The sequence below is a fragment of the Nannobrachium achirus genome, assembly GCF_963921795.1.
Source record: "Nannobrachium achirus genome assembly, chromosome: 21".
Classification (NCBI taxonomy): domain Eukaryota; kingdom Metazoa; phylum Chordata; class Actinopteri; order Myctophiformes; family Myctophidae; genus Nannobrachium; species Nannobrachium achirus.
Genome location: NC_137828.1, coordinates 32,767,661 through 32,793,346, shown reverse-complemented (window position 1 = coordinate 32,793,346; position 25,686 = coordinate 32,767,661). Strand labels below are relative to the sequence as shown.

Genomic DNA, 25,686 nt, shown 5'->3' with positions numbered 1-25,686 from the left:
TCCCCATAAATACTGTATATCCAACAAAGCCAAGGAAGTGCATTTTAAATTACTACACAACATTTATCCAACAAATAGCTTAATTTCTACACATTATGCTGACATTGATCCCTCTTGTTCATTTTGTAATCAAGTTCCAGAAACGACTTCCCATTTATTTTTCCTGTGCAATCTCACTCATAAGTTTTGGTCAGATCTAGAAGCCCATTTTTTCAATTCGGTCAATTTAAATTATTCCTTTAACCTCAAGGACATCATTTGCTACTACAGCAACCCAGACAATGATGAACTGGAGTTTATTTTTAATTTCATTACTCTTTATGCCAAATTTTTTATTCAAAAGCAAAAATTCGCCAAATCCCCACCTATTTTCACCCACTTCAAATTGGAATTTAATCTTCTAATCAAATCACTAGATCTAGTAAATAACAAAAAAAAAATAAAACTCTTAACTTTGTATAATCTTCATTTTCCCGATTTCTCTGTTTAATGTTACCAGATAATATGCTTGTATTGTTGTTTTTTGTCTTTTTTTTCCCCTGTATGTCATGTTTTTATGGTCTATTTGTGCTATTTGAATACCTGAATATTTTGTAAATTGTATATTGTTCAATAAAAAAAAAGAAAAAAAAGGATCAACCGGAGATTACGCGACTGTCCACTAGAGGCGGAAGTCCTATGTTAAGCAAAATAATTTCGGACAAAAATGCTTTTTATTCAACAATCCGGTAGCGGCGTGTAATGAACGTTGTGCGGCGTCAAATTGTTATCAAAGTTGGCTTAGATCGGCCCGACTGGGGGGAAGCTTCGCCGTTCACGAACACTTCTTACCTTTTGTGAACATTCTTTCCAAAAAGTAAAGGTCCCATACCCGGTCTCTCATCTGTTTACTTCTCAAGCGTGGAAGAAAATCGAAGCAACGTGTTGAAATAAAGAGTTTATATCGCTCATTTTGGCAGCCGGGTTTGTGTTTTCCCCATAGACTAGCGCTGGAACCCGGAAGTTCCAGAGAGGCTAAAACACAGAACCGGCTGACAAAATGAGCGACAAACTCTTTATTTCAACAAGTTGCTTCGATTTTCTTCCACGCTTGAGAAGTAAGCAGACGAGAGACCGGCATAGGACCTTTACTTTTTGGATAGAATGTTCACAAAAGGTAAGAAGTGTTCTCGAACGGCTCAGCTTCCCCCCAGTCGGCCGATTCTGGTTAAGTAGATTCTGTTAAGTAGAAGCCCGGAATTCAAAATGTACTTGAGTAAAAGTACAAAAGTATTGGTATCAAAATGTACTTCTTAAAGTACCAAAAGTACTCATTATGGAGTTGGAGTATGTAGCCTATGGATATCATATGGTCCCATATCAAGTTTTCAAATGTATAAAGATCTTTTGAACATAGCAGACCAGATCTACAAGCTCACAATGTGTTGACTCGAATTGCCACGGATGAGCTTGTAGATCTGCTATTTTCAAATCGCCCAAATGTGAAGTGGTTACTGTATGTTTTGTAATAATAATCAAAATGTACTAAGTCAGGGGTCAGCAACCTTTTTGTCATGAAGTGCCATGTTTTCATTTTATTGATAGTCACTGTGCCATATCAACGACAGTATATGTTTAATTATGACCACAAAAATATTTGCAAAAGATTTGGATTGTCTATAACTAAAACAACCTTGAAATATTCACAGCAGGATGTTATACTAGCAATAACCCACCTATCTCCCAGACCTCCTAACCAGTCAGAGTTCAGAATTTGCATATACAGGTGTGAGGGACTTGATTTAATTAATAATATAATATTTTTTTAATATTTTATTTTAAACCAAAAATCCTCTCTATCACACTTGCTAGTGTGCTAGTGATTACCCTCCGCTGTGCCAATGTTGGCACCCGTGCCTAAGGTTGCCTACCCCGATACTAAGTAAATAGTAGGGATGCCCCGATCAGGGTTTTTTTGCTCCCGATCCGATACCGATCAAATATTATTGCTTCCGATTCGATCCCGATCTTTCCCGATCCGATCTTTTGGCAAGGCATTAAGAAGAAAAAAAAATTCTATTCATTCTATCACTTGGTTCTCAACCTTTTCAGGCCGTGACCCCCAAAATAATCATATTTTAACTGGGGACCCCCGACCCTGAAGAGTTGAGGAAGTATATTTTGTATAACACGGTTCTATTGTGAAAATAGCAGATCTACATGCTCACAACGCCTCGCAACGCGAGGAGTTGAGAGCATGTAGATCGGCTATTTTCACAATTTCTGGCTTTAATATTTGACAATTTGGCCAATGTTTAATTTGTTTTTTTAGAGGTATTAAAAAGTCCTTAATTTTTCACTTTTCGAAATGTGCAGATACCCTCTATACACTTAAACTTTATGTTGATTTGTTTACTGTTGAGAGAGAAAACAATGTTGCACATTAAGTTAATCATCTGGGGACCCCCCCAAAATAATTTGAGGACCCCCCTGGGGGTCCCGACCCACAGGTTGAGAACCACTGAGCTAGTTGACAGTGCAGAGAGACATAATTGCCTTCCTTTGATCCATTAGCAAGGGGCCAATTACTACTTATTGGCATCAGCTGCCAGCTGTACACAGAGTCTGACACAATCACCTTCCCTCTGCAGTGCTCTGTCTGTCTCATTTCTCCAAAAGCCCTTGAATATGATTGAAAATGATTAAGGATTACTGTGATTATGGTAAGCTTACATTTCATATCGCATTCACCTTACCTGTAACTTTCAGTACTCCCAGAAAATATTTTTTTTCTTTTCGATTTTTTTCCCCCGATCTCCGATCTTATAAAAACGGCCATATCGGCGGCCGATCCGATCACGTGATCGGGATCGGGCAACACTAGTAAATAGTAACTAAAGTTTTCAAATACATTTAGTGGAGTGAAAGTACAATATTTGGATCGGAGATGTAGTGGATGTAGTGTAATTTCCAATACTTTTATTTCTACTCCACAGTGGAGTAGAAGTAAAATACTCAAGTCAAGTAAAGTACATGTAGGCCTATACTCTTTATGTTTTACTCTTTCTTTTTTACACTTTAGATGACCAATTTAACATCGGAGTGCCCACTCTTTCTTGCTTTGTGCCAACTCTTCTGTATCCGGGAGGGATGGACACCACTGTAGCCTACAATGCAAAAGAATAGATTCAGTGACTTCAAACAGCTATTTTCGTTGTTTAGGCAAACCAATCGGCCTTAAACACAGTCAAAACAGTAAACAAGGAAATAAAAGAATTGTGTAAACATATCTGTGTGTTAGATTGCAACTTCAGAAAACTAGCTTTCAAAATAGAATTGTGCAAATTCTGTCACAGTCAGAAATTTATGTACACGTATCATTGGAAAGGTTTGCTTGCTATAAATAAACTTTAGAAACAAATGGCAGCAATATTTCAATGTTCCACTCAGTCTTTCACCAGCCCATTTACCACTATTTAAGCCCCGTTTTATACTTCGTCGCTTTGTACAATGGTGTTGTGATAGCCTTAGATCAAGACGCGTAGATGCATTTAGTCTTAGCGTTCACCCCCCATTCTGCCCTGGAATGTCACCAGTTACGCCTGCAAGTCTTATACTGTATAAGGTGCTTACTCTTATGCCCCAAATGTTAAAGGCTGTCAACATGGATAAAATACATCTGTCTTAATTTAAGGCTAGTGTTGTGAGGCGAGAACAACTAACCTACACGCATGGCAAGTCTTGGCGATGCTAGTGAGCTTGTAGAAATCTATTTTCTCAAACATCTTTCCAATATTTCTCTTTGCAGCCATCATTGTCAATCGCTCTTCACCTCTCAGAGCTGACCAGGCCCAGAAAAAGAAGATAGCCGCTTTTTTGACAAGGATCATGCATGGAAAAGATGTGGGTAAGTGTAATTTTTTTAGATTTTTTTGTAATGCGTTTTATTGTTGTTTGGTTCATTTGTGCCTCTGAGTTGGCTATGTCTTGTTTATGTCTATCGTTTATTACCTCATGTTCTATTTGAATAGTTAATTCATAATATGTTATTTGGAAGTCTGGGTCCCAAGAGTCTCCCTAGAAACATAGTGGACTCGAAAGTACAATATTTTTCTATTTGAAATGTAGAGGAGTGAAATGTCCTTGCAAAGAAAACAAACACTTCAAAGATATTAAGTAAATGTACTTTGTTACTGTCCGCCACTGCTCCTGTCGAGCCATGATGTGATCCATCATAGGAAACATTGGAATTAAATTGACTTGGTCTACATTTAGCCTTCTAATGCTTTTAAAATGGATCCATAAATGCTGAGGCAGCCAGGGTGCCAAATCATCAGCGTGGTCATTACTGTAGTTCCTACCTCCAGTGTCTCACTCTAATAGGCTGCACATAACCTCCCACCCTCTAAAATATTGGCTTTCAAAGCCTATTTTCCATGATGATCCACAAACTGATGACATTTGTGCAATATTCCTGTCAACAGGCCTCAATAATTCACTCAGAAACAGATTTGAAGAGAGTCAGTGTTTTGAGATTTCCTTTTCATTGCTTTTACTTGCATTAAATTAGATGTTCCTTATTTTCCACAAAGGAAAATAATTTTGCTCAGGTCAATACAGTTCAGAAATGAGGATTATGTAATGCACTACTTGACATTAATATCAATAGTAAAACAAAAAGTGACCCTAAAGCTTTGCACTGAGATGAGATAAGATGTACTTCCCCGAAGGGAAATTGAGGCGTTGCAGCAGCATAATAAATATAGACGAGACAATACAAAAACACATCAGACACACATGGACACAATCACACATGAACAAAGCAGACACAGGACCACATGCATTAAGTACCAGGGAGAGAGTTCTCTTGCATTATGCAGTTTGAGGGAAGTCTGTACCGCTCCCTTGCATTACACAGCTGAAGAATATCTTGAGTTGATTATTGTACTGGACAACATTGTTGCATGCATGATGCACACAAAATACACAAGTGCAAACTTAACGGGATGTTTTTGCTGCTTGACGTTTTCCTAGATGTCAAGTTTGAGGATGATGAACAGATGCTGCCTCTGATGTCTGCCGTTAATATATGGAAAAGTATAAAAAGCACTGTAACAGAGGACGGCTTGTTTGAAAACATCTGCAATCTCTTGTTGGTCCAGGTAAACTCATACCACATCACTGTCAGTTAGCCTGTGCCACTAAACCCTGTATACAGTACTTAGTTAGTTGACCAGGATCTATATCTACCTCTAGCATTTCCCCTGCGTCAAATCCCTCCATTGAAAATGCACCAGAATAGGCATGCTAGGGCTCAAGTGGTTAAATGCCTTTTAAATAGAGGGATATAGGTATCTTCAACTGTACATTTTACCATCACAATGCTTTGTATGACTCCGTCAAGGAGGAGCTATCTCGGAGCATCCTGATGATAAAAGTATGATCATTTTGAAAAACATAGTGGTCTTGTAAACATAAAATATGTATCATCAGGATCTATCACACATTAATGTGCCACTGCATTTTATATGTATCATCTATCACACATTAATGTGCCACTGCATTTTAGATAGACATTTTGTACTAAGATCGAGCTTCTTGTGGGGGCAGCATTCTGCATCTAATGCTCTCTCCCCCCCTGTAGGCCGTGGCTGTGTGCTTGGAGAAAGGCCAAACATCCCAGGCCCGCTCTGTCCATAAGTGGCTCACAGAGAGACATGACATTGCACGGGTAAACATCCCAATTATTGTCCATCTTCAGTTCAGTAGAGCAGAACCACTGCTCATGCAGCATAAGAGAGAATATGCGCACACTAGGTTAATGAGAAAAACTTTGTTTCACAGAACTTTGCAACCAAGCTGTCGGGGATCATGTGCAAGGCGGATGTCTACCACCCGTTCCTCCTGAACTTCAGCTTCGACCGGCTGCTGCAGGCAGTGCAGGGGTACTTGGACGCCTACCTGGAGAGGAACCCCTCAGACTTCCTGCTCAAGGTCAGGGCTGTCAATGATCGTGACAAATTACTTGTTTGAAAGATGGGGTTGGTATGGGGGTCAAACATGCAATTTCGCGATCGCGATCATGCCTAGTAGATAGAAAAATTAAGAATTTCTCTAATGCAAAAACGGCCCGAAACTCAGGCTTGGCGGCGTCAGACAACAGGAATAACTCGTGAAACTCATGAGGGGGCAGTTAACAAGTTAAAGAGGTGGTACCATAGTTAGTTATGTGTATTCATGTGTCTAGGACGTTGACAGTACTTCATTAGACCCCCTGGTGTGGTTGTTATGAGCAATTGTCTATTCCCTTTTGTATTTGGGGTTTCTTCCTGGAGGCTGACACCCTGTAGGTCAAAAGTGCCGATCCAAAAACACAGATAAAATGGCATCATATAATCATCCCCTCCCCTTTTACCATTCACCCAACTCTGTGGGTGTGGCTAACTTCAGCTGGGTCACCACCCACCATGACAACCAGGCATACTTAATGAGTTGGTGGGTGTGGCCACATAAAAACCTAATTTTAACTCTTTCTGTAAACTTTTTGGGAAAAACTCTTCCTCCTAGTATAATTATAATATCATGTTTTGGCACTTCATCTTTAAATGTTATCATCTTAAAAAATACATTTCCAAAGATCTAATTGATTTGGAAACTTCCTGACAATATTTCGGTCAAAATATCGGTAATCGGTGGTCTGGAAAATCACCATCAAACTCAAGAATCTGGCATCGTCGGGCGGGGAGGAGTGGAGAGGAGAGTGTATTCATCAGCTTCCCTGATTGATCAACCAAACTGTTGCCCTTTGGAAGCCTGTGTCCAAAACCAACAGGAGCACAACACGTTCTTTTGACACAAAATGTTCACCTAGTGTAGAGACCATAGTTACAAGAGTACCCCTATGAACCCTTTATGTGGATCAATGTTGCAAAACTAACCAAGTTTCCTTTTTACTTATGTATATGAGGTCCACTCCGACCTTTTTGAAAACCCGCTACATTCAACATCTGCCCGCTTCACTCGCATGCTTTGGTCCCGGGACCGGATAATATGGTTTGAATCAAACAATTGTATTGAGAGGAATACGTGTCACTGAGACAGCATGTAATATTAATATATTGCTGTCATATAGTGGAAAATATTAATTGGCACAAGCAGTCTGGTTTTGTAATTTGTATGTAGTCTAATCCAAACCTAGACTAGACTATGGTCTCCTTTGCTCCTAGTAGCAAGGAAGTTTTCTTTCATAATAAGTCTCAATACCCAGAGGCGTAGGTGCATAGGTATAAGGTTTTAATTGTTAGCCTTAGCCATGTACGCTTACCTTTGCATATTGACGTATTGGCTGCATCGGGATGCTGATTTAGCAATAAGTCAAAGGTAATTGAGAGTTAGTCGTCAAAATAGTTGGAAGGGCAAACCGCACTGTTCAGCAGAACTCTCCCCAGGGCCTCACAGAAACTTGATTATTCATGAAAGTTTGAGCTATGATTTGCAAAGGAACCATTTACCAAGGTTGAATTTAGATTAGCTCTCTAATGACGTTTTATGAATTTAATTAAACTATCCCACCAAAACCTCCTCTTAACCCTTTCAGTGTCCAGAATCACCACTAGAGGGCGCCCAATGGCCATATAATCCACCATAGACATATGCTGTATATGCACAAGCCCTGCGCAGCCATGATGCGCCTGAACACTTTCCTTTGTGCATGAACAGGAACAGAATGAAGTTAGCTTGAAGTTAGCTATTGGCTACCAAGCATTTTAGAAGCCCTATTTTCGTCGATTTAGCCGTGATTAAACCTTGCACACCTCATGGATATGCATGGAACAGAGAAAATGAGCTCTAAAGATCCTGGATTGCATTGGAGTGGATGGCAAATATCGGGGGCGCGACACTCTCGCGGGCCGTGTAAACAGATGACGGCCGGCGGCCCGGCTCGAAATTTCTTTTTATATAAAAAAAAATAATTCCGAACTAGTTCGGGATTGGCCCCCTGGACGTTTATACAGTCCAAACTATCCCGAACTAGTTCGGGATTGGCACTATAAGAGTTAATAAAGCTGAAAGGAAGATGTGGAAAAAGTAGGACAGAGTAGTTTTTGTTGTGTTGTGTAGTGTTGTGTTGTGAAAAAGAAAAGTGTGTGAGTGTTTTGTGTTCCTTCATGTCTGCCAGGCAGCCACCAAAGTGGTCCAGTCCAAGGAGGTTAAGGAGGAATCGGTGGCAATAGATGACAGACTGTCAGAAACAATAGATGACAGTCTGTCAGATATTGAGCCCACCAGAAATTCTACAGAGGACTTTGAAAGGTAAGAAATGGCCCTTAACACTTATGTTGCAATGATTTTTTCCGGCCAATGTCCCGCGTTGCCATGGTTACCATAGACTTCCATGTAATTGTGCAAGTGTGTAAAAAGTGCACGCCCATGCCTAGATGATGCACCACGTGTGTAGATGCTGTTCACAGCTTTCAAACAAAACAATCCGCTTGGAAATCCGTACAGGCATTCATGATTTATCAGCCATTATGTTTTCTTCAGATGTAAACAAACATGGCTGCCATGTTTGAAAGAATGGGTTGGTATGGGGGTTAAACATGCAATTTCGCGATCTTTTTTTTTCAAAAACGGCCCAAACTCGGGAAACTCGGGGTTGGCACAGCACTAGTACCAATACAAACTCGGGAAACTCGGGGTTGGCACCATATGTGTTAATAAGGCCTTTCACACTTGCCTTTCTAAGCCCTGGGCAAATGTGAACCCCTAGGCTACAGAAAGCCCAGGGCAAGCTTAACTTTTAACTTTGCGTTTCACTCAGACAGCACAATATTATCATATAGTGTGGTGATTTGGCACTACAGTGGGCCTACTTATACATGCTCAAATTTCAGCTTGATACCAAAGGTATTATCGATTCATAATAGACTGCTCCATCTCGTGTCTCAGGCAAGATATTGTACTGAATTATTCTTTTCCCTCTCAGCATGAATGAGGGCCAAACTACCCCTCTCAGGTCAGTAGTAGACTTGAGTCTGAATTCAACATTTTAGCACATGGATTCTCGTCATTGTTTTCAGTGAACAACACTGTCATATGACAAAGTATGAATTAGGCTTAACAGAGAAAAATCTAATCTGTTTGTTTGTGATTTGTTCCTCTTCAGGCGGAACAAGAAACAGCTTCTACCGAAAGATCAGATGTTGATGTGCAAACCTGATTCCCACAAGAATCCTTCTATCCGTTTTAACTGCATTCCAAAAAATAGTAAGTGTAGAGCTTTTCAAATGTTGCTGTTTTGGGGTAGAAAAACTCTATTAATGAAATGTAATTTCTGTGGCCAGGGCTCCTATGCAATTTTATTTGAGTAATTTCCAGGTATGGATAAGTAAAAATGTAGTTTTTTTTTTACTATGAAAACCTGCAGCTCATGTGCATCCGTCAGTCAGTCACACCTCATGTCACGCTCCATATATGGCCAAGACATAATTCATTTCCAAGTGTGACTCACGTCACGGCAACCACACTTGCAAATTAATTCTGTCCTCGTTCCTTTTATGCCCATATATGGAGATCCTGATGTCATCAATATTAAGCCCATATCTGGTATATAATATGTATTGTATATTTCCATTTAATTATACAATAGTGATAATTTTCTATTATCACTATTCTGTTTTCTGTTCCATTCTATTATCACTAAAGATTTTCCATTCTATTATCACTATTCTGTTTTCTAAGATATACAATTCTGGGGAAAATCAGTTAGTTCACTTCCTCTTTGGGCAGAGATTTTCGACTGACTTTATTTTTAATTATTTGTTAATCAGTGTTTTCAGGTATGTCTTATGTTTTACTACATAAACACAGCCGATAAAGTATAAATTCAATTTAGCAATTTTACACAAGAGATTGTACTTTACTGTGATTATTGGCATGACAGTGATGAGGTCAGGAACGAGGCATATCCTACCAATAATCAAAGTAAAGCCACCATTGAGTGTAATATTGTGATAATATATGTGATAATAAGAATGAGATCAAAATGTACTTATATTGTTAGGCAAATAACAATCTATTTGCGAGTCGTTATCCTTGAAAATACCAGTGATGCTACTAGCCCTGCATCCTGCGTCCCTGACGCACATTTTTAATAAAGGTGGCATTGAACTAAGCATCACTGCATCCCCAGGACATACAACTCTATCCTTCTTGCTATCAGTCATTTCACTGCACCAGCTGAGCTGCATGTGGTGGAGTCTCCACAGCTGTGCGTTCTGGCATTATTGATGAGATGATTGAGATTGTCTTGTAAATCCATGCTTCTGTCCTTTATTAACTACATACAAGTAGCTATTTGACACTATTTGTTTAAATTAAAGTCCTTTCTGATGTTTTCACCGTTGATACATAATGCGTGTGTCGTCGCAGGACCCATAAAATAATTCTGGGAACCATTTGAATGGCCACCTGTGGGTCCCGGGACCAGGGTTTCCTGCAGCACTTTACAGGCCAGGCGCCCCGCCCGGCCAGAAAAACCCCCCGCCCCCCCAAGGGTATTAAAAAAAAAAAAAAAAAAAAATCAAAAAAAGTTTTTGGACCTCCAACAATGTACTAGGCATGATCGCGATCGCGAAATTGCATGTTTAACCCCCATACCAACCCTATCTTTCAAACATGGCAGCCATGTTTGTTTACATTTGAAGAAAACATAAGGGCTGGTATCTCCTGAATGCCTGAACGGATTTCCAAGCGGATTTTTTTGTTTGAAAGCTGTGAAAATCGTGTACATGCATAGTGCATCATCTGTGCACGAATTCGTACACCAGCGTGCACACTATTTTTTTAACCCTTTGGTGGTGAACCGGCAATATAAGAGGTCCCACTTTACATATGGCACCGAAGAAGTTAAAGAACAACTTATCTTTTTATGTATGTTAACACATATGGTGCCAACCCCGAGTTTCCCGAGTTTGTATTGGTACTAGTGCTGTGCCAACCCCGAGTTTCCCGAGTTTGGGCCGTTTTTGAAAAAAAAAGAATTTTTTTTTTTTTCCAAATTTTTTTTTGGACCTCCAGAAATGTATTAGGCATGATCGCGATCGCGAAATTGCATGTTTAACCCCCATACCAACCCATTCTTTCAAACATGGCAGCCATGTTTGTTTACATCTGAAGAAAACATAATGGCCCATAAATCATGAATGCCTGAACGGATTTCCAAGCGGATTTTTTTGTTTGAAAGCTGTGAACAGCATCTACACACGTGGTGCATCATCTAGGCATGGGCGTGCACTTTTTACACACTTGCACAATTACATGGAAGTCTATGGTAACCATGGCAACGCGGGACATTGGCCGGAAAAAATCATTGCAACATAAGTGTTAATGTATTAATGTATGTTTTATAGTATAAACATTTATATCTCCAATGTAACAAGTTAACTTTGTAAGAGTAGAAGTAAAATATTTGGATCCCAGATGTAGTGGAGTAAATAAGTACTGAAAACAGGAAATACTCAAGTAAAGTACAAATACCTGAAAATCTCCTTTGTACAGTATAAGTACAGTACTTAAAGGGATATTACACTTTCAAAAAACTTTTGGTCATTGTATGGTCTAATCAGGCTTGTATGAACACCCTGAACAGTTTTTAATTTGCTTCATTCAGTATTTAGATATTTGATGTAAATGTTTCCAACACGCCCAGGCCCTCTCCACATACACACCCATTGTAACTTCAAACTCCATTTTAACCATGATAGATTCATTAAAAACACACATTATTTTTTCTGGTGACTCATAATACCCTCCTAATACGTGAGCAGACCGTGTTTTTTCAATAACTTTTTTCATTTATTTTCAATAAAATATTATTGTATTTAATGTTTTCCATTTTCCCAAAGAATTATTAAAAATAAAAGAAAAAGGTTATTGAAAAAACACGGTCTGCTCACGTATTAGGAGGGTATTATGAGTCACCAGAAAAAAATAACGTGTGTTTTTAATGAATCTATCATGGTTAAAATGGAGTTTGAAGTTACAATGGGTGTGTATGTGGAGAGGGCCTGGGCGTGTTGGAGCTGGTAACATTTACATCAAATATCTAAATACTGAATGAAGCAAATTAAAAACTGTTCAGGGTGTTCATACAAGCCTGATTAGACCATACAATGACCAAAAGTTTTTTGAAAGTGTAATATCCCTTTAAGTAAATCTACTTAGTTACTTTACACCAATGTTTTTTTTTTTACTGTGCTGTAGACTTCTATTTATATGGCACGAGTGCTGGTTGATTAACCTGGGGGAAAAAAACAAGTTACACTGTCCTGTGAAAAACGTAGTTATTCAATTGAATAAATGTGGATGATAGCATGTAGTTGTGTTTTCCGTCATCATGGGCACATTCATGTGTTTTTTATAGGACAAAAATAAGAATTAATATTATAAATTAAGTGAATTAATTACTCGAATTAATTAATTAATTATCAAAAAAATTCGGCGCACGCGCGAAGATCCCCCCCTGGTCAAGACTTTTTCCTGCAGGAAACCCTGGGGACTAGAGGTCTTCACGGGTCCAATTTTAACTACCCGAACCCAAATGGACCCGGGGAAAATGGAACCGGACCCATTTGGACCCGTCTATAATTTGGGATTTCAGAACCGTTACCCGTCTCGCCCCGAAACGTGACGGACCCGGTCCGACGGCCCCGTACTATTAATATGCAAATTGGATCCGATACCCGCGCAGAATGAGAGGTCCGAGACCCGAACCTGTGGCCCCGAATGCCAACGTTATCCATGTATGTTATCTTCATTATTTATAGTCAGTCAGTCAGTCAGTCAGTATCTCCTCAAAACTTTGGCGCGCTTCATCTCTTAAACGCTTACACCTTTCAACACCATTCAAAATTTTATGTGTTCAGCTTACTGAGGACACGTGTGCTTGTACTTTTAGTTTTGAAATGTTTTGTAGTATAAATATAAAAAAATAAAAATGTTTAACTTTAAGCACCCAATGCATTTTCAATGGGTTTAGTGAGTGGAGACAGAGTGAGACAGGGGAAAGGGACCCATGTTTATATTAAGTCGCTGTGGCTGCAATATTCACACTTCAGATATGCTATTTATATCAATGCGTTCACACAGGTCTGCTGTCTGATTTGATCCAAATGTCTAAGCTGTGTGATGTATAAAACTATAGTTATAGTTAAAACTATAAATAAATGTCCCTCTACACTCTACTGATTGACACAGCTGTGATTAAAGGCTTGGCTGTCATTGGCTGTTCTGTGGTGATGTAGCCTTACATAAGTCGGCCCTGCAGTGACAATGCGAAAGTCTCGGCAGAGACGTCTTAATGTAAGGCTAGTGGTGCTAAGTAACCAAATACATTTACTCAAGTATATACAAGTACTTGTACCTACAGTACAATTTTGAGGTACTTTTACTCTACTTTCCATTTTTGTTACATATACTCTACTATAAATACAGCATTTGACAGCTTCAGTTACTTGTTATTTTGCAGATTTTATTATTAATAAAAAAACATAGATGGACCACTTAATACTGCTATGAAGTTGATCTACAATGTGCACGCACACGCACGCACGCGCACACACACACACACACACACACACACACACACACACACACACACACACACACACACACACACACACACACACACACACACACACACACAACTGTTACTGTGGAGACGTTTGCTTGTATTTGTCTTTGAGACATGTTTTGTAGTGTTTTAGAAATTTTACTTAAAAAGAATAAGGTTTTAGGATCCCGGGCAATGGGATTTACAGTATATATCCTAGAACCCTCAGGGACACTCAGCCGTATTAGTGGTTGTTGTTGGTTTGTCAGGGAGATATCACAACCAATGCATTTTCAAATCAGATCCACAAACACAGTAAAAGTCATGCTCCACTCCTCAGTCTGGAGTGGCCACATAGAAGAACGCCTTGGTTATAGACATAGTGGAGGACAGATGTGATCTGGGATTGTTAACCTACAGTATATGCACTCAATATACACCCCTAGAACACATAAATAACACAGAATATGTACAGTAAGGTTCAGTACAGTACAGTAAAAAGTACAGTAAGGTTCAGTAGAGTACAGTAAAGTACAGTAAGGTACAGTAGAGTACAGTAAAGTACAGTAGAGTACAGTAAAGTACAGTATAGTAAGGTACAGTAGAGTACAGTACAGTACAGTAAGGTGCAGTACGGTACAGTAGAGTACAGTATAGTATAGTACAGTATGGTACAGTACAGTAAGGTACAGTACAGTAAGGTACAGTACAGTAAGGTACAGTAGAGTACAGTAGAGTACAGTAGAGTACAGTAAGTTACAGTACAGTACAGTACAGTACAGTACAGTAAGGTGCAGTACAGTATAGTAAGGTACAGTACAATACTGTAAGGTACTGTACCTTACAGTACCTTAAAGTATCCTATTTGTTGGGTTGGAAGCGAGCCCACACTGTTTCGAAGGAACAGTTTTTCTAGTTATATTAAGAGTTGTATGAGACTACTTTCTTACCTAAACGTCGCCATGGTAATGGTTGCAGTACTGCTGCTGCGTTCAGCCATGCTGCGTGCCTCTCCTCACAACAAGATGTTTTCCCAGACCAGTAAGTCAATCATTGCGGACAGTTTGTACAAATAAATCCATGTTTTCTTTATTCCTTCTTCTCTGGCTAGCCAATGCTAATGCTATCATTTTCTGTCGCATGTGTTGTTGTTGTTTATAGTCTGCTTTGAAGTTTCCATTATGCTTTGCAGAGCATGACAAAACGCGATGACAACTCCATTGTGAACCACAAACCAACACGTTACGTTAATATCACATCTTTGATGATAATAATATAACTGCCCCAGACACGCAGACAGTGTCTCCTCTAAACAACTTCATTTCACTATCTAGGCTTAAGATTACATGCTGTATCATTTAGGGCCATCTGGTGGCAAAATCGTTGTAGTGCATCTGTGCACATATTATTTTCAATTTCGGCTGACTCGGTTCCCCTCGGGGATCAGGAACCGGCGATTTCACTATCAGATACCCAGGACCCGGGACATACGGCGGCGGCTCCGACCCGGCCCCGACCTCACTGCACATAAACGGCCCCGTTACCCGGTTCGGGGCGGTTCGGACCCCGGGTAATTTCGGACCTCGGGTGGATCCGAAGACCTCTACTGGGGACCCATTACATTTAAAACCTAGCAACATCACTGAAATACATACTTAGGGTTTGAGAGAGACAAGTCCCTGTCCTCCAGATCCATAACTATATTACATTGTGGCCTAGTGATGTTTTGAGTTTGCGCTACAAGCTCAAAACCTCACTAGGCGCTTTGTGGGTGCAGTAAAATTAGTTTAAAATGGAGCCCAACTGTTCTGCAAGCCTCTTTTGGTTTTCTGTGGTTCTGTTCTTTGACCAGCACCTGCCCAATTCTGTCCGTTGGATGTGCGTGTTCTTCCTTCATTATCTGACTTTATAACCCAACCCTTTTTCTTTTTTGTCAGCTGCTAGTCGTCTTACATGTGAAGGAGTGTGTCCTAAGTCTCCTGACAAATCACCAAGTAAATCAGAACTCAGAAAACCAAGGAAGAAACGTAAGGTAGGTAGAGCTACACAGAGCAAGACTGTATCTGTTTAAATTCATCTGCATGTACAGCTTTTAGAATAACTACATTTATTTAAATATTACATGGGCACACCTGTTTTTCTTTTCTGTTCAGAAATGGACGTATGACGAGGATGTGCGTCTCAAAAGTGGCGTGTTGCGTCATGGCGTAGGGAAGTGGGCGAAGATATTAGAAGATTCAGACTTTAAAGGGCGTACGTCTGTAATGCTGAAAGACCGCTGGAGAGTGCTTACTAAAAATAAAGTCTGAAGGCTGAAGAGGGGCAGGCTGAAGGGACATCAGCCACGCTGGATTTCTTACATTTAGTAAGACTGTGTATTATAAACTCTTCAGGAGTTGGTTCTTTTGTGTATTCTGTACAGGTATATTTATACGACCATGCATTAAAAGAGCGGCTAGCTCTGTGATGATGGCTTGTGAATTTGATTAAATATGAATTTGATTAAATACAGCCCTTAAAGCCGAAAGCAAGTTGTGAAAAAAGAGGACAAAAAATGCGTTTTGCTTGTCAAACAAAAGTTTGTCCTTGAAAGTGTATATATAGTTTAGTAATTGTATAGCTACTTTTCCTTTTATTATTCGTACCCCCTTTTCTCCCCAATTTAGTCCAATCCCCAATTATTCCCTCCCCAGACAGTGTGTGTTGTCAGTGCTGGTGGACCCTGCCTGCTAGTTAGGGTCCACACTGGCATGGTAGCTTCTTTTCTTAATGGATCATTTTGTAGTCTATCATGGCCTACAGTGCCCTACCCGTCCTCAATGGTTCACAAACCTTTTAGCTCAAGACCTAAAAGAGAATGACCGGAACCCAAACTAGTGAAAATGACAGATCTACAAGCAATGCGTCAACGGGAACTATTTTTTATTATTTTTTTATTATTATTATTATTATTATAAATTGAAATATGTTTGACATTTTCGTTTTAATTTCTGTAGCCGTTGAATGAATGTTTTTGACTTGTTGACAATTTTTGGAAATTATATAAAAATAACAAACATAAAATATAAAAAACAAACATAAAAATGGGTCCACAACCCAAACATGGGTCCCGACCCAGTGCATGAGAAACAATGGCCTACACTATACTGTATGTTTGTACTTCATTATCTTGATGGTGCTTCTGAACTATTGCATGGTTTGAGAAACAAATGGCCACTAGAGGGCTCCAGCAACACATAATTCAACAGTATAACTATGGTCTCATTGCCTTGTAAAACACGTATTATAATAAAGGGCTTGTTTATTTTTGACGACATTAAGGCCATACCTCGCTTAACGTTTTCAATTAATACAATTGTAATACTTGAATTTGTAAGAACATTATACAAAAATTGTTAAAAAAAGTTTTTATATATTTTAATTGTGATATGTGCTTAATACGTATGTACCAGAAAATTATTGTTATGTACAAATTGCAATCTGATTCAGTTGAATAAAGGGCAAGAGTACACTTTTGACTTGTGAGTAAATGCTTTTAGTGAGTGAGTTCCCCTGCTTCAATATTAGGTTTGTTGTGCAAAGAAGGATATTGTTTTTTTTGTGTGTCAGTACAGTAGTTGTAAGAGTCTTCGCATTGAGTCCCCAGGCATTTTAATCCTCAGTTCCATTGACCTCGAAACGTGTTATGGTTTCAAGGTCATCCTCGCGGGGAAACCTTTGTCCAAAAGAAGGGTTTCACCCTGTCCTCTGTGCAGGGACGTGCTGGGCCCCTGATTCAGCCCGGGAAAAAGAGTTGGAGAGGCCCTCATTGCGCGCTTCTATAGGTGGAAACCTTGTATGTCCAAAACCGTTTGTTTTGTATTTATCATTTAAAAAATGATTTAAACTAGTGAAAACAGCCGATCTACAAGCACACAACGCCTCGCGGTGCGAGGGGAATGAACCGGCCGTTCGGGAGTTGTCCCGCTTTTCCCAATGGCCAGCACGTCCCTGCCTCTGTGGTTCAGATGAAGATGAAACTGTGTTGTGGTGGACAGTCACACGCCTGGGTCCTCTGGACCTTCTTCCATGTCCCTGTGCACCGGGGATTCCCCACTGCCTGCCAGTGGAGCACGGCTTCCCTGGAAACAGACCACATTCAAACAGTCCAGGTCAGCTCTGTTGTAGGCCTGTCACAATTATTACATAATCGTCTAATCGTGATTATTTGACATTATCGCAATTATTTTGTCATAATCGTCATAATTGTGAATGTTGAAAAATTTTCGAAATAGTGGAAATAGCAGATCTACAAGCTCACAACGCGTCGCATCGTGACGCGTTGTGAGCTTGTAGATCGGCTATTTCCACTATCAAAGTTATTTTTTAAGTAGTAAGTTGTCAAATATGTCAGTAATTTCTTTGTATATTTAGGTTATGTGTCATATCTACCATGTACAACTTCAAAGCCTAAAAGCCAAACAGAAATGTAATTATCAACGACAAAAATACAATTAAATCGTTAATCGCCAATTATTTGAGTGACAATTAATCGTCATGTAAAATGTCATATCGTGACAGCCCTACACTGTTGTAGGCCTGTCACAATTATTACATAATTGTTGAATTGCAGTTATTTGAGATCAAACCAATTATCTTTGCGTAATCGTCACAATCATTTCCACGTTGGATTTTCAAAAATAGTGGAAATGGCAGAGCTACAAGCTCAAAACATGTCACCTTGTGACACGTTTTGAGCTTGTTGATCGGCTATTTCAAGTATTCATAAAATGTTGTTAAATTATTTGTCATATCTGCCCTGTGCCCTTTTGTTTACAAAGCCTAAATTCCAAACAGAAATGTAATTTATTCATATTCATCCAATATTCAATGCCAAAAATACAATTAATCGCAATCATTTGTGTGACGATTAATCATCAAGTAATATGTGTAATCATGACAGCCCTACTTTGTTGCGTGCCAGTGTTACGCACTGAAAATAACCGATCTACTCTCCCAGACTCCCACTCAAGTTAGCATACTCTTGGCATTTTGTAGTACAGTATTTGAATGTATTCACGATGTGTTTTCATAGGGAATGTCCTTTGCTTAGCATGCGTTCTCTCTTTTTCGGCATTACCCCGTTTCACAATCAAATATGGTTGCCTATGTTTATGGCTGGCTGCTGACCAGCACAGCCCGCTGCTGTTTACCACCGAGTCACTCAATTAAAGCAATTAGGAATTAATTACCTTGCTTAAGGGTACCTCAATGATAATTGCTGTGCGAGAGGGATTTGAGCCAACTACCTGCACGACCAAGAGGGGAGGAAGGTTTGGCATGTTGCCAAGCATATGTTCAAAGAAATCTGTTACAAATGGCCAAAGGTCATTGTAACAGGAAAGTGATGGGGGCCTCATGGTACCGCAGGACAAAGGCTGGTCTGTAGGGACCACTCCTCTGTGTATATACTATACTAGCCCTTACCCGTTCAAAGATATGAGCTCCGAAATGATGTGCAGTGTGTGGGTTATGGGATGTGCACTGTGCACACAGTATATGAGGGATGGAAAGTAACTTTAACTGGTGCTTGCATGCTAATATGTAGGAGCATCAATGTAAGAAATACCCGTTTCATTTAACGGCTACAGAGATACTGTGTACCGATCTGCATGATTTTTGGACAACATCTGTAACAGGGCCAGAACCCCCCCTCCCCCCCGCCCGCCTGCACACACACACACACACACTCCCCCTCCCCCCCCCCCCCCCTCCCCCCTGTGTGTGTGTGTGTGTGTGTGTGTGTGGGTTTGTGTGTGATTGTGCATGGCCTGAACAACAGCGCCCCTCCCTTAACATGTGTGGTCACAAAAGGTACTGTAGGCTAAATAGATATAGATACACCATAAAAATGCTAATATACAGCATACGATTTGTGAAAGTGACAAACGGGCTTCACAGTTATGTCAGGTGTGTTCATATGCTGATGGTGATGCGATTTCAGATCAATTGCTCCAGCCACTGAGGAGAAACGCTGTGACAGACAGACACTCACTCACTCACTCACTCACTCACTCAGACATTCGCAAAATTATAGTATAGACTAGCCCTTACCCGTTCAAAGATATGAGCTCCGAAATGATGTGCAGTGTGTGGGTTATGGGATGTGCACTGTGCACACAGTATATGAGGGATGGAAAGTAACTTTAACTGGTGCTTGCATGCTAATATGTAGGAGCATCAATGTAAGAAATAGCCGTTCCATTTAACGGCTACAGAGATACTGTGTACCGATCTGCATGATTTTTGGACAACATCTGTAACAGGGCCAGAACCCCCCCCCCCCCCCCCCCCCGCCCGCCTGCACACACACACACACCCCCCCCCCCCACCCCACCCCCCCGTGTATGTGTGTGTGTGGGTTTGTGTGTGATTGTGCATGGCCTGAACAACAGCGCCCCTCCCTTAACATGTGTGGTCACAAAAGGTACTGTAGGCTAAATAGATATAGATACACCATAAAAATGCGAATATACAGCATACGATTTGTGAAAGTGACAAACGGGCTTCACAGTTATGTCAGGTGTGTTCATATGCTGATGGTGATGCGATTTCAGATCAATTGCTCCAGCCACCGAGGAGAAACGCTGTGACAGACAGACAGACACTCACTCACTCACTCACTCACTCACTCACTCACTCAGACATTCGCAAAATTATAGTATAGATGTGTGAGAGGCATATAAATCAAGAATTCCACCTTGTTATAAAAAAGAAGAATTTGCCCTTGTTCTTGCAAACTGTGGCCAGTTCACAATAAAACCCAGAGTGGGCGTGTAATGGTCTATTTTAACGCACCAGAGATGTATTTAATTAACGTGATTTTACAAGTTAAATAGAAACATTAATGAATAACTAAGCTTTGCTTTTCATAAATATTTATAACTTGGATATGCATGTGGTTATCAGTTTTTTTAACCTGGAAAGAAAGCCCTCACATCCTGAATGCGCTGCGTCAAGTGAACTGGTGGCAACGTTCACACCACTGCACCAGGTAGATAACATTCAACGGTAAAAGTGCTCCTCAAAGAGAAGCTTGTGTTCAAAATGGTTTGTAACTTCATACTTGTGTGATTCTTGACCGTCTCCTTGGCAGCTGCCACTATTGTTCCTCATAGCAGGTGGCTGGCATGCTACACACACTTTGAAGCCCTCTGTTATGTAGCGCATCCAGTGTGTGTGGGGGCGGTTCTCCACTGTACAGTGGGGTGTCCGGGACTCCAGTGTGAACTCCATGCAGAACCTGAGAGGGACGGGAGTGGCAAGGTCACAATGCAGTCACTCTGGGGGGGTCTAGAACCACCATAATTGATTGATTGAATACTTTATTACAGGGGTCTTCAACGTTTTCAGGCCAGGGACCCTTTAGCTGAGAGAGAGATGAAGCAGGGAGCCCCAATACATATTGTATAAAATTGTGTTGCAGATTAAAAATGTTCATAGATTTCTTAGACAGCTTAGACTTGTTTGACAGCACCGTCATCATGTTGGAGTAATGTGTATTTTCAGACATTTAACCACATTAAACCGTCTAATACTTTAATAAGCTCTTCTTTTCCCTCTACAAACCTCTTGCGCGAGGCGTTGTAAGCTTGTAGATCTGCTATTTTTGGCTAATGTTCCACTCGGAATAGGGATGCTAGGGTTCAAGAGGTTAATGTAAAAAACATGATCCTATCACACAAAGATTTGGCGGCCCCCCTTTAGTAACCTTGAGGACCCCCTAGGGGTCCCAGACCCCCTGTTGAAGACCCCTGCTTTATTAGCAGTTTCTTATCTTGTTCAATGTATCTAAATCCAATTAGATTTAGAGAACAGACATTATTTTTAGGTGAGATTAAAATTTGGTTTGGGGAATCGAGAAGTTGTGTGGCTGTTGTTAGGGCATTCCATATTTTGGTGGCAGTAGAATGCATTTTTGACCCAATAGCCATGTCTGTTGAATAATTTAGGAGGAACGAGGTCAGAGGAGCTCCCTCTGATATTATGCCTCTCACATCAAACACCCGTTTGATTTCTACCCAGCTATTGTGCCTGTTCACATACGATGGACATTTCCCAACCATGGACTGTCTCAAATGCTACCCATGGCCATGGGCACGTGGCTTCATAGCCTCAGAACCACTGGTAGAGGTTGTAAAATGCTAAATTACCTCTTCACCCGGATCAACAGGCTTATGTTATGAATGATCACGCCAAAACAAAGCTTTGCCGCCCAACTATTTGAGCGGTGCTCCTGGAAGGAGCTAAGCTCCAACATCTGGCTTGGTCCAGGCTCTGAAGTGTGGCCTACATCTGGCCTACATCTTGGATCAACTTGCTCAAAGTTTGTTGTATGCTCACTAAATGTCCAGGCTCTGAAGTGTGGCCTACATCTGGCATACTTTGTTGCTGTTGGGCAGAAACCTTGCATATTTTCCATGTTTTTAACTGTTTATGTTTTTGTAAATTAATGCCCTTCTTTGTCATACTACAGTGTTACACAGAAGTAGCAAAAATAGCTGGTCTATCTTGATCTTGTTATGGTTTTTATTTTTTATAAAATATTGTACCAATGAAAATTATTATTATGTATGTATTTTTCCTGAAAAGTAACGGTTTTCGACTTGTGAAACTGACCCAGTGTCCAGAGGGGTTCCATAGCTGTCATGCATTGGCCTTCCCTTCCCAAACTCCATGCTGGTGATGAAAGCTGGACCTGACAACACAAACAACACAGATCATCTTCAACTACTGCAGTAAGTGGGACTGGGATACTAGGGCCCAAGGTGGATTATTCTATACTTTAGCTATTGAAAACTAGCAGATCTACAAGCTCACAGCGCTGCACTCGGTGCCATGCTGCAAACTTGTAGATCTGCTATTTTTGAAAAGTCGTGAAAATGTGCAAATCTTTGAATACGTGTATTTTTTTAAGCGAACATTTGTAACTCAAATTTTGCTTCTACGGGATCCCTGGAACAACATATTTTGAGATGGGGGTCCGTGGCCAAATACATATAATTTTGGGGGTCCTTCGCATGAAAAGGTTTGAGCACCAATGACATAGAATCATATTTTTTTCCAAAAACCTTAGAAGGATTTGAAATATTCAAAGACTTCAAGATTTTTCAAAAATAGCAGATCTACAAGTTCGCAGCCCGCAGTGAGCTTGCTATTTCTCAATAGTTAAAGCACAAAATAACGTGTAATAATGCGTTCCCAGTCTAAATGGGTTAAACCCCTCCCCCTATGAAGAACATTCTTGGGGGCCCCGCAGTGAATCCTTGTACCCATGGCCCAGAATTTGGTGCGACACCCCTGCGGATCTCCATACATGGAGATTTTTTTGGCAAATTCTTTTGGCTGACACACACAAAGTGAAACGTAGGAGCGATTTGCACCGCTCAAAAATAGAGGGTTCAAGTAAAGGTGTATGTGTTTTTGTACCAATGTTCAGTCCACAGTGCACCCCCTGGTGGTCTCTGTACTCCCTGCATCCAGCCTGTTGCCTCAGACTGGGGCAGGGCTTGGCCCCGTTCGTGGGCTGCTGCTCTATGTGGCGAACGCGGACTCGCACCGACGGCTGGCAGGGCATGGCACAGCCGCTCCAGTAGGTCCACTCACTCACTGCACAGTCCTGGGCTGGAGGGTGACACACACATCAGGGGGGAAACGTTATAACGTTGCCTCTGTCTGTGGTAAACACAATTGAGAAACGGAGTAGCATTCAAGACTGGTGAAGACTTATTAGAAGTGGACCTTTGGCTTAATAGAGGGAAAACATCCAGGCAAAAATGTATCCAGGGCACTTTGTGAGGTTAGAAGAAGCTTTAGTTCATAATTGGGCTTAGTTTTTAAGTTTAGTTAAATTGGGCTTAGTTTTTAGTTTAGCTTAGTTCATAATTGAACAAATAATTGCCTGGCAATATTTTTATAGGTTCAATTATGAACTAAGACATTAAAGTATTTTTAACCTCAAGAAGTGTGTCTTGGATTCTTTTTAGTTTTTGTCTGGTTGCCTCTGTGGTATTGCTGTCAGGAACTTAAACCCAGGTATAGGACCCACCTTTCACAACATATCATGTACAACTGATAAACTAGTTCTGAAAGAAAGTCAGAGTATCGACTGGTGGAATATCTTAAAAGAGAAATCCATGAATGATTGACTTGTTTTTCTGAATGTTCTTCTGAGAAAAACAGTAGCAGTGGCTCAGGAGGTAGAGTGGCTGCTTTGGAATCGAATTGGCTCCCAGTTTGATCCCCGGTTCCCCCGTCAAAGTGTCCTTGAGTAAGACACTTTGGGCTCTATTTTGATTGTCTTAAGTACCAGCTCTTATGCCTTAACTTAAAGGCCTGTCCATACTGTCTCCTACCACTGAACTTTTTGTCGGAAAGGTCCGGTTCAACTAAAAAATTACCTCACTCGACATCTTCTGAAAAGCATTACCCCGAATTAGAGTTCGGAAAGCTGCATGTCGGAAAGTCGGAACTCTCCGTCTCTTAAGACAATCAAAATACAGCCCTTTAACTCCCCGCTGCTCCCGATTAGGAGGTGCCTTGGCTTACATGGTTTCCTCTGCCATTGGTGTGTGGATGGGTCAGGGTGATATCTGCTTTGGGTAAAACAGGGTGCTGTATAAAAGCACCATTTAACACGGGTTCAGATCAAAGTGCTTGCAGAAGTGACAGTTTTGCCTCAGCAAAAGCATAACCCTAAAAAAATTACTTCTGAATAAAACAACGAAACAAAACTGCTGATGTACATTGTGCAAATGCTTCTGTAACTCAATGTCAGTCAATGAAAGTCAAACATTTTGACTTGTAGAAGTTGTGTTCAGCTACAAGTGTTTTGAAAGCAAGCCAGGTTTCCTCAGTCAACTCTAATCCTTTGATTTTCCTTACAATGTTCAGTTTGTGCTTTGAAGTGTTAATCATATAGAATTAGTTACCATTGACCTGTCCTATAACATGTATTAGGCATGCTCCGTTTGTTGTACTGTAATTGCTCCAACTGATTGATGGAATCACATTCTTCAAATATTTGAACTAATTCCATTGCGAGGGCCAGTCCACTGAACTGAGGTTAGACACAGCCTGCATGGCTTCAGGTATTAGGCACTTTGATCATTAATTATTACCTTTTTGGGATGCAATAGTCATGGAGGGGCAACATTAGTTGCTGACATACTTTAGTATCCAGTGCAGTGCACAAGAGAGGGTCGGGAATATAGGGCGACCCACTAGTTTTAAGTGTCCGGCAAGACCTTTCCCAGACCCTGTCTAAGTGCAGATGAACATACATGTGCAGTGGATGAGTTGGAACACTGACTCTCCAACGCTAGCGATTATGTGGTGGTTTGGGTGCAGAAGATGATGTATCACGTATCAAGTTCATCACCACACTAAAGGTTATCACACAATGTCAGGCAGCACGTGGCCTGGAGAGCATGGAAAGCATGTCTCTTCTGCAGTGGTCCCCAGACATTTTAGCTTGAGACCCAAACTAGTGAAAACAGCGGATCTACAAGCTCACAATGTGGCACGAAGCGGCTATTTTCACTACTTTTTAAACATTTGTTTTCTAGTTTATGGCATTTCTTAGATTTTTCTTTCTTTTATTTATTAATGAAATTATTTTGAAAAATCATTGTAATCATTGCAACTTTGTGGGGAATGTTTTTTTTTTTTTTTTTTTTATGTTTTGAAATAATTAAAAACAAAATGTAGGAAAAAACCTATGGGACCCATAAAAATGTGTCCGCGACCCACAAATGGGTTCCCGATCCACTGTTTGGGAACCAGTGCTCTACTTTGCCAACCTGAGCCACTGCAGTCTCTCTGCTCTTACCTGGGCACTCTGTGAAATAGTCAAAGCAGCAGTCCTTGGTCTTGACACAAGCATCGTCACAGTAGCACGTCCCCCACACGCGATCCATCCTCCAGTCAGTGGTGGCACAGCGCAGGTCTCTCCCGTGGCAGCACTTCCTCGAGCACCCGCCAGCCGCCAAGTGGTCCACTCCCAGGGAAGACATCAGCACCAACAGGGAACAGATGAACTCCACAGCAGACCCCAT

The 25,686-nt window shown here is 40.6% G+C and overlaps 2 protein-coding genes across 3 annotated transcripts in view; one reads left to right on the top strand and one right to left on the bottom strand.

Annotated features, from left to right (window-relative positions):
- Nucleotides 1-22,342, top strand: part of terf1 (telomeric repeat binding factor (NIMA-interacting) 1) — a 25,931-nt gene extending 3,589 nt beyond the window's left edge. Inside the window, exons 2-10 of one of the 2 annotated variants that reach the window (XM_080752035.1) lie at nucleotides 3,788-3,886; nucleotides 5,014-5,141; nucleotides 5,624-5,710; nucleotides 5,824-5,973; nucleotides 8,159-8,292; nucleotides 8,966-8,995; nucleotides 9,146-9,246; nucleotides 15,529-15,623; nucleotides 15,745-16,498. In XM_080752035.1, the coding sequence (XP_080608161.1) occupies nucleotides 3,788-3,886; nucleotides 5,014-5,141; nucleotides 5,624-5,710; nucleotides 5,824-5,973; nucleotides 8,159-8,292; nucleotides 8,966-8,995; nucleotides 9,146-9,246; nucleotides 15,529-15,623; nucleotides 15,745-15,900 (980 nt within the window). In that variant the 3' untranslated portion in view covers nucleotides 15,901-16,498. Of the gene's footprint in view, nucleotides 1-3,787; nucleotides 3,887-5,013; nucleotides 5,142-5,623; nucleotides 5,711-5,823; nucleotides 5,974-8,158; nucleotides 8,293-8,965; nucleotides 8,996-9,145; nucleotides 9,247-15,528; nucleotides 15,624-15,744; nucleotides 16,499-22,253 lie in introns of those variants that run through there. The other variant, XM_080752036.1, reaches the window with a different exon arrangement.
- Nucleotides 17,595-25,686, bottom strand: sbspon (somatomedin B and thrombospondin type 1 domain containing; the record flags this gene model as incomplete). The annotated part of the gene is given in 6 exon segments (XM_080752038.1): nucleotides 17,595-17,712; nucleotides 20,697-20,887; nucleotides 20,890-20,913; nucleotides 22,246-22,328; nucleotides 23,060-23,254; nucleotides 25,461-25,686. Coding segments are annotated over 6 exon segments (837 nt in total).